Below are 9,796 nucleotides of genomic sequence, written 5' to 3'. Positions count from 1 at the left end.
TGTTTAATTCATGAGATGCACCATGTTATGGATCAGGGCCAATTTAGCAGGCATGCAACTGGGAATTCAGGGGAAAAAACGAGGAAATTCCAAATCACACAAGACTTTCTACAGTGTTTTTCAATTTGTAATGGCATTCATGAGAAGTAAAAAACGAGGAAATGAGAGTATCAGAGGACAAGTTATCAGAACAAGAAACAGGTTTATTTTATCGTTTTTTTTAAGGGGGACAAGCTGAGGTTTAGCAATTTTCTCATACATCTTGAATGAAAACAAGCACCAAGTGGTGCAACCCACGGCGGCCGGGTAGCAGCCAGGCCGGGTAACGTGAAGATGGCTATACGGCACCGTCCGTGCTCCTGGGCCGTACTGGTACATATACATCGATAGTACAGAAATATATACTTCGATAGTACAGAAAATGAAAAGGAATGGGGCGTGATCTAAAATGCTCAAAGTATGCAAATTAGATTGCATGCGCAACAGTGTTTGCAAAACCAGTCTTTGAATGCAAAGCTGTAAGACTTGCAAAGCTGTAATACTCGAGTTGTATGAATACAATATATGGCAGAGTAATGTGTCCATTCAACCCACCAACCAACCGACATAAGTAGCTCAAGCCCACGACGTGTTTCACACCGCCGTGGGAAAAATCTGAGTAGTCATCCAGTTTTTTTCTTAATATTCTCGTGTGCCTCTTGCACAGTTTATTTTGATCTATAAACTCAAGCCAAACAGATATACAAGGTTCTCCAAATCAAAAGACACAGGAACGTGCAAAATACAATGAGTTTTTTTTTTTAAGTACCATAATGTTCGAAATATAAAACAGTCAATACATAACAATGGTCTTAGGCAGATGCTTACATTAAGAAAAATTTTAAGTAAGACAGCCAGAAGAATTTTTGTTTTTTTTACACTTGGAAACTTGTGCAAATTATGTAAACAATATGTAAGTACCTATGCTCACTAAGCAGGGATATTTCACAGTTCGGCATTTATGCTGTGTACACATAAGACAGCCATTTCAGAGTTAGAAATTCTTTCACGTTAGCTGATCATCATTTTAGCTGAATCTTTCCTTTTTTTCAGTCCCTTTTGTCTTTCATAAGTTACACACAATTTCGCTTTAACTAGTACCCAACTGGAAACTTCATTCTTAAGAAATTTCTGGATCAGCTTTATTTGCTTCGAAAGAATTTCTAAATGGCTCGATAAAAAGAAGAAAATTTAGACTTCGTATTTCCTAAATGACATGAGCAATCAAATACGGTCAAGAACATTGCTCTTCATTCATACACACAGCCCTGCCAAAAATGTTTATAGTAGACAGGCACTAACATATATACGTCTGCCTAGCATTAAGGCACATGTCAATTATTTTTTTTTAGCAAACATCGAATTTTTAAAGAAATGTGTGAAACATGACAAATTAAATATGTTACTATAAGCAAAACAAATAAACCCCCTAAAATGGGGACTAACGATGTTTCAAATACTGAAGTTAAGTACATAACTATGAACCCGGAAAGCAAGATAGTTTCAGTTTGTTTGGACCAAACCTTAGCCACATTAACAAATGGGACACTGTTATAGGATATGCAAATGTAATATTTAACAATGCAAACGTTAAGAACAATGATTACTGTACAGCTCGTTATATTTGGGCCAAAGCAGGAATTCCACCATGCCTCCAACCATTTGAACTTTAACTCTTTGTGCAAATGAGTTGCCAAAAAAAAATATACAAAACCGTTAACAGGTCGTTACACTTTAACAAACGAAACAATTAAGTACACAATTGGATGAGTCTGCTGTGAACTCAAAACAAAGATAATCAATTTAGAATAATTCAACTCTACAATATATTTAAACAAAGAAGGCAGTGCTTTGTATATTGCTAAAGTACTAAAGATAGCTGACCATACAAAAAGTACCCAAACAATTAAGTGCAATTATACATGTATAATTCTCATACCAGAAAAATAATAACACTTAGAGATTGTGTCGATTCTACACTGGTCAATATATATTCATTATTTTTTTCTTTTACAAAAACAAAATAATCTCTATAACCCTACAGCTGGCAGTGCCAAAAGTGGGAGAAAAAGTTCATAGAGCTGCATAATGTCCCGGGTACCAGTTTGTTTTGGTTACCAGCTTTTATGATTGGTTCAATTTGTCTCGGGTACTAGCAATGGTCTTGGTTACCAACTGAAGTCTTGGCTACCAGCTTTCACGCTGCCTTCTTTTAACAGCTGATTTTTTTTCAGTTTGGTGTTTGATTATACGATTACCAACTATGCAACTCTTTGAACTTGATCCCAAATCATGCAACAGAACAAACCATAGTAAGCACTTCATAGGAACAGTAAACAAAAGCTTTAAAATTGTGAGCAATCATTGGACTCTTTTAAGTTCATTGTCTTATATATTTTTTTTCCAATTAATCAGGGTCTTTTATTTTGTACAAGACTTTTTACACGTTCTAAGAAATTCAAACTTTACATGGCAACATTTTGCTAAAAGGTGCATTCCCCAAGTTTTACATGTTTGAAAACAAATTTGCGGCACTGTCGGTCGCTCTCGTTTACACAGAGACAAATAATTATCTGCTTGCTTCAAAATCGAAAAGATTGTCCGCGCATTAAGTTGGGGGGGGGGGAACAAAAACTAAGAAAGTTGAGGCAAAAATCAACAGTGCAACAGAAGCAACAGTGGAGGAAAACATTGGGAAAATTCCTCTAGCATTATAACAAACACAAGCATTTGCTTTTTCAATACTGGACACATTTGTGACTTCCCTTTTTTTTATTTTCAGTATTTCAAATGCATTGGGAAAGCTAAAGCCCTTCCAATACAAAAACTCCACTGTACTATGGTATCTCCAGACACAAACAGGGGCTACGGGTATCTTTTTATTTTTTGCTTATGGGCCTCAACGATCACAATTTCTATTGGAAATTCTCAAGGTGTACTGTTCAAGGTACGTTTCGTCCTCTTTCAAAATCCCCCTTTCGCTTGATGGAAAACTACACTTTACAACAGTTGTACAATTACGATCTACACTTCCTTAAAATATAACTTAAAGCATATGAATACAATTACTGCCTGCTGGTTTGAAATCTATTTACAGAGAAAAGTAGTGTTCATCTCTGGCCACCAAACCACGAGTTCTCAGCATGCGTTGTTGTTGTTTTTAATACAATATCTTACACAAAATATATATATATAAAAAAAGGCGCTTAGATTTCCATTTATATTAAGATTCTACTTATATTAAAACCACTAATCCCCAATATCAAAAATAATCCTACTTAAAATTGTCTTCTGCTGTTTACATTTTTTTTGTTCATCGAATCTTTGCTAGTGAATGGTTCATTTGTTGTGTTTTTAACTTCTGGGGAGCGTTTGGTCCGAATTGGAAAACTGTTTCAACATCTACTGGTCGTTGGTTTGAAATACACGGATAGCTACATGAACCTTCTCAGGAACTGAATGTTTTCAGCAATGAACTTTTAAAGGAATGCTTTGATTAGTTAAAATCATTATCTCCTTTTCATTCAAGGTATTTAAAACGGAAAGATGAAGGTTTTTTTTTTTGGCATACTCATGATTATGTCGCTAACTGGAACAGGTAAGAACTCTTTATTCACACTTTAAAATAGTACTCAAATGTTGGAATTTTTGATCACACAAAAAAAAAATGATCGAAAACAAACACTTCGTGGACCAGCACAGTGGTATAAAAAAGGGTTATACAGTTAAAATCATTGGGATGGCATTTTATCTTTTGGTTTTTCATTAAAGAATTAACACATTTTGTAAAAGTACATACTACATCTTCTTGTTCACGATTGGTTCACATAAAAACCTAGCCAAACTCACCATTTGAGGCTGGGTTCTAGACACGGGGAAGAAGACGCAGGACTGCGACATGTATATATTTCGACAGCCCACTGTCCATTTCCTTGTCTGTGGAATACAATATGCAGCGTCCCCACAATGTACAATATATATAAATATACAGCATCATCCACACTGGATCAGATGAAGACCTGTGCCGAGCGGCTATACTGTATTGGTATCGAGTCTGGGATATGGCCATTCATTGTAGGGCCAGGGGGGCTGGAGATGCCCTCTGACCCCGACCAGTCCGAGTGGGCCGAGGAGTGAGGGGAGGAGCTGGACCACTGACCGGGTGATTCTGGCGACGGCGTCAGGTACTGTTCCGGGAACACCCCCAGGTGAGGGCTGTTGTCCGCACAAGGCGACCCGCCCTGACTGTGTTGGGAGGGCGGGGTTGGGTATTTGTCCGACATGATGCTGACCACAGACGGGTTAGGCAGCTGTGTCTGGATGATGTGGTTATGGTGCGGCTGCGGCTGTTTACACAGGGGCTGTGAACGTTCGTGTGACCTGTGAACGGGTGACTTGGGGTGCCTGTTCATGTGCACGTCGCCGTTGCTGTACTGCGAGGGATGCCTGGGCATGTGATGGTTATGATGCCGCAGGTGTGCGACATGCGGATGCTGGTTGGAATATCCCTTGGTCGGGGATAACGTGTACTGAGCTGTCGGAGAACTGGAAACAGACACAGCGGCGGCCGCCATGTCGTGAGCCATGGAGTGCTGCAAGAGAGGAGGTAGACTAGGCGGCGATGCACATGCCCCTTGCTGCTGCTGTTGCTGTTGCGAGACCATACCCTGCTGTTGCTCTCTGAGTCTATGATTTTGCTGTGAGTGTGGATGGCTGGCTGTATTACCCCACTGGTGCTCAGGCGGGCATGACACAGCAATGGCGCTGGCCCCAATGTCGGAGCCAATCTCCCCGTTTGGAACGACAGTCTTGAGGTTGATGCTCTGCAAGCTGTGGCTGAGATGCGCATTGCCGTTCATAGCCGCAGCCCCTTCCACGTACCGCGGCACTTGGTGGATGCCGTTGTGCATCCCATTGGGCATGCGTTGGTAGTCCACCATCGCGGACGCTTGATTGGCGTAAACAGGAAACGGCGGCGAAGTCCTTTCAAAGCTACGCGGGGACTCCAGCGAGCCGGCCGGCGAAAGCGAGGCCGTGGTCGGCGCATCTGTTGAGTTGCGCTTCTTGCGTGAGCGCGACGACTTCTTGTCGGCCTTCTCCCCGGCATGCGATGCGATGTCTCCGTTAGCAGCATGCTGCTGATGGCCCGCTGATTTAGAGCGCGACGCCTTCTTCTTGGCGCTTGGCTTGGAGCCTGGGTGACCGTAGCCATTCACCATGCCCATTTCCCCGTTGGCCAGGCTAGCTGGGCTAGAAACAGTCGGTGACGTGGCACTCGGGCTCAGCACCACCTTATAAGTATCCAGTAATTTCAGGACATCACGGTGCCGATTCTCCTTCACCTTATCGCGAGGTGACTGGTCAAGATGGTCTGTGATCTCACGGTTGGCGTAGTGATCCAGGAGGACTCGGACAGTCTCCACGTGACCCTCCTTGCAGGCCAGGAATAAAGGTGTTTGCTCCTGCCAAAAGAATTACATATTCCATTGTAAAAAAATAAAACTTGAACACAACTCCTTGATTAGGCTTCAGTCTTAGCATCAAGCAAGAGACAGTTGACCAAGCACGGCCAAAAGTTTGAAAATATGATGCTCATTAGAGATGAATTCTTTTCAAGACAGTTTCTGTTTACTTTACTGACCTTATTGTCTTGCATGTCTTTGTTAGCCTTCCTCTCCAGCAGTAATTTGACCATGTCAATGTAGTTCACCTGCGATGCCCAATGCAATGCTGATTTGCCTAAAGGGGGACCAAGGTAAGAACTTTTATTGAACTGATGAAAGTACATCTACTCTTTTCACTAGGTAAATAACCTGAAGTACAGATGAACTCAACATTATCAAATTATGTTTTCACGAACATCTTCCGAGTTGAGACACATAACATCTTTTGGGTATATAATTATAAAAAAATATGTGTGCAAGGTTAAACCTTGCAGGTAACATACTAGCAGACAAAATTTAATAGTGAATGCAACTATTTGGGAACCAGCTTTTAAGCATGAAACTTGGCACGCTCGTAAACAGGAAACTGCAGTGGCTAATATCCAGTGGTCAGTTAACAGATCAACTTCACACCGCACTGCTGTGTAGCGAAAGGAGTTACGTTACACCATTAAACAGTCATGTTTTTATGTTTCAAGCATGTTAGTTATCTCTCATTTACATGTCACGAACTGGTTCTGGTTACTGCAGAACAAAGTTGTTTTCATACATTGATATTACAACAAAAAAAGGAAGACGCCCAACAGCAGAAAGTTTTGTCAGCTCCTGCACGCCATACATGACCTACGACCTCTGACCCACCTTCGTTATCGGCAGCATTGACATCCGCATTGGCCTCGATGAGTTCCTCGATCATGTCAATTTTGACCTGCAGCCTGGCGGCCATCATCATGGGCGTGATGCCGTGGTTGTCCTTGGCGTCGACATTGGTGGCGCGGTGCATGATCAGGATCTGCCGCAAAGAGACGGGAGGCCCCATTGAGATGGTTAGAGCACGTTTTGACCAAGGCCAACAAAGTGGTGGATTTGTGATTTATGTTGCACCTTTGGGTGAATATCCAAGTGCTAACTGCTGAAGCTAATCGACGGCCAAACACCATCACATAGCTTCCCAGTCCTGACTTCCTAGTGCACAACGTGATACTTGACCGATAAGACTCTGAAGCTTTGAGGGCGTTGCCTGTTGTCATATGCATCTGTAACTACGAGATCAGGTCTCCATTCTTAGCAACTGTTTGTACTTATCACGCCCACAACTCGATTCGAAACGAGAGTAGGCTTTGTCTAGTCTAGCTGGACCTGAAGCCTTAGTAACCCGGGCAGTCAGTCAGTCAGTCTGCCACAGGTAGTGACTCGGCCTTTCAGAGGGCAACAGCTTTGCCTTTTGGGTTCAGCAAAGAATGCTGACTGTACCACAGTGCGACAACTACCCAAAACCAATAAACTCACCCTAAAGACATCAATAGCGTCGGCGCCCACGGCCGTGTGTAGCGGTGTCCGGCCTGACTGGTCCTCCGCGTTGGCATTAGCCCCATGCTCAAGCAGCTTCTTAGCTGCCGAGGGTTGGGCCCAGCGGGCTGCAAGGTGCAGGGCAGTCTCCCCTTGACTGTCGCTTTGGGCGTTGACTTTGGCGCCGTGGGCAATCAGCTCCTCGATGGCGTTGGCTGAGCACTCCTCCCCGTCGCTGTCCCGGTCGTTGCAACTGATGACGGCGAACATCAGCGGCGTCATTCCATCTGTGGAGGCAAAGTCAAATTCAAATTAATTTACTTTTAAATTCCTGATGATAATGACAACCAAAGGTTCCTCAGAAAGTCATGTCGGCCTGGGAGGATTTCAAACAAAGATCAAACTTGTGGGAGGTGAGGACAGTACCCCTTCGCTATTCAAAAGCGCTACAGACTACAAGAATATTTCACAATATTGCACAAAACAACTCATCAACAGTTTAAAATAACACCTCTGACACTTTTTAAGCATTGGGCACAAACAAGAAACTGAAAAGGAGTCTCCAAGATAAACAAGGCTTACTGCTTAATAATCATGTGACCTACCTTGACCTGGGTCATCCACCTCCGTCTCCCTGCTGTTCTGGGGTGGTGTCAGCATCAAGTGGGAGCTGTTGTGCAGCTCAGGGTAGTCTGGTAGGGTTGTGGTGGCGGTGGAGGACGGGCTGAGTCGTCTCACTGCCTGGATCTAGTAAAGGAATGGCAGACACCAAACCATGATGATTAAATGGTGGTTTTCTTTGGTACCGCACCACAGCTTTTAAAAATTTGATATTCTGAATTTGCAGACGTTTGGCCAAGTCCGTCACAAGTCCAATCAGGTTTGAACACAACTGAGATCATAAATAACAGGAAAATGAGCAGTGACAAAGGAATGCTGATGTCCTGGATTGCTTAAATGGCTTGTGACTTTAAATAGCCTGGAAACTGAATGACTTGTGATTAACTTGGGATTGACTTGTCAGCTAGGACTTGACTACATCTCTGCGTAAGAGCCACTCCCCCCCCCCCCCCCACACGTCAGGAGCGCGACCTTTGATACCCGGGGCATTGGCTCTGTGGCAGATGCCTAGGGGAGAGGGGTGATCCTTTACCGCGAGTATCCGGCCAGAATACTCAACCCTGACTAACATGTGAGCCCGATGAAATCAGAAATGCTAATAAGGACAATGACAAGCCGAGTCCAACCCTCGAGTTCGGGGACAGATGGACTATAAACAGATAGATGGATGGATAGATTGGAAAAGCTGGCAAAAGATGCTTTTCCTGGGCTGTCACAGCCTTGGCATGCTTTTGAACGAGAGATGCCCAAGATGACCAAGAGGCTTACCCTGGGTCGGTCATTGAGAGGTTGGCAGCGGGCCTGGGACCGCTCCCAGTCCAGCGCCTCGTGGGCGTCCCCCTCGCTGCTCTCCGTGGTGGTGGCCCCCGAGATGGTCAGCATGATCTGGCCGTCCACCATGCCGCCTGGCGTCTCCTCCCGGCCCTGGGGTCCGTGCCGCTGGGCCGAGCCCCGGCTGCCCGTGCTGGTCTTGCGCCACTTGAAGTCATCGGGGAACCAGGTGCCGCCGGAGCGCAGCCGCTTGCGGACGATGACCAGCATGGCCACGAGGACAAAGACCACGATGACCACCACCGCCGGTATGATCTGTTGCCAGTTGCCAGCGCCAGGCTGATCCTCCTCGCCTGTGTTAAAGGGCAAAAAGGCAAAGGTCAAAACGATTGTCTGAATAACAAAAAGGGAAGCATCCTACGGATTTGTGCAGCTCCTGCAGGGAGAAATCTGAACTTGTTTTGGTTATCTATACACCACAAAGGGAAACTGACATGGTTGGATTTTAAACACTAAGTTGAGCTTGATCTCTGGATAACTATTGCTTTATATTTGGGCCATCATCCCCATGTGGGCAATCTCCCAACTAGTCTAAATCCTTGTTCAATAGGTAGCCATACGCCTGCATGCATGGATCAAACCGAAACTCGCATTGCCAACAACATAAGCCATGCTGCCCACATGTAAGCTAAGTAGAGCACAAGTAATGCATTCCAGACATCACAGGTCCAAACCAATCTCTTGGTTCGAACGTGATGTAAAACAAAAATTATTTGAATGGGAACATTAATGTTCCACTAGACAAGTAACTGCGTTCAGCAGTGACTCTAAAAGTTTCACAGTGCGTGTTCAGATACTTACTGCCAACTCCATAAATCGGGAAGTCAATTTCTCCTTTGGATGCAGCAGCACCTAACATCTTGGCTGCTTCACTTGCATCCTGGATGCAGGTATGGCTGTCATCCACACAGCCACGATTGTCAATGCGCAGATACGTCTTGGACCTGAGAGAGAGAGAGAGAGAGCAATGAATTAATTCTCTTCGAGTCTTTATTGAGTAGAATTGTTCCTACTAGTGTAATGTGTGAGATGCTGTGTCGTTAGCACTTTTCTAAAAGCGAAGCCATCATTTCAACTGCTCATGAAATGCTGTGGCTGGTCACCAGTACAAGTTACGTAAATGGAAGAGTAGTGTTGTAATCAAGTTTTTACACATCATAAGTCAATCATAGGTCATCAATTCAAGTGATCAGCTCTTCAAATAAATTGAGACACAAGCACTCTTCAGTCACTGTTCCTCCACTTACTTGTGACCAGACTTGTGATTGACCTGCAACTGATTCAATAACCTCTCTAAGCTGATTAAGTGAGATCTCAAACATCGCTACTCTCTAAAGTGTGAATGGTCTGTG

General features: G+C 44.0%; 1 protein-coding gene across 2 annotated transcripts in view; it reads right to left on the bottom strand.

Moving 5' to 3' along the window:
• Positions 1-670: 670 nt before the first annotated feature.
• The window catches only part of LOC119734365 (neurogenic locus notch homolog protein 1-like), a 62,430-nt gene continuing 53,304 nt past the window's right edge, over positions 671-9,796 (bottom strand). Inside the window, exons 23-29 of one of the 2 annotated variants that reach the window (XM_038207855.1) lie at positions 9,246-9,388; positions 8,382-8,737; positions 7,598-7,739; positions 6,993-7,279; positions 6,345-6,495; positions 5,681-5,778; positions 671-5,501 (exon numbers count right to left, since the gene is read on the bottom strand). In XM_038207855.1, the coding sequence (XP_038063783.1) occupies positions 4,047-5,501; positions 5,681-5,778; positions 6,345-6,495; positions 6,993-7,279; positions 7,598-7,739; positions 8,382-8,737; positions 9,246-9,388 (2,632 nt within the window). In that variant the 3' untranslated portion in view covers positions 671-4,046. The remainder of the gene's footprint in view (positions 5,502-5,680; positions 5,779-6,344; positions 6,496-6,992; positions 7,280-7,597; positions 7,740-8,381; positions 8,738-9,245; positions 9,389-9,796) is intronic. The other variant, XM_038207856.1, reaches the window with a different exon arrangement.

Source organism: Patiria miniata, unplaced genomic scaffold, assembly GCF_015706575.1.
Source record: "Patiria miniata isolate m_02_andy unplaced genomic scaffold, ASM1570657v1 HiC_scaffold_27, whole genome shotgun sequence".
In the NCBI taxonomy this organism is placed as follows: domain Eukaryota; kingdom Metazoa; phylum Echinodermata; class Asteroidea; order Valvatida; family Asterinidae; genus Patiria; species Patiria miniata.
Note: the sequence above shows the minus strand (reverse complement) of the source record. Positions and strands in the feature narration are given on the sequence as shown.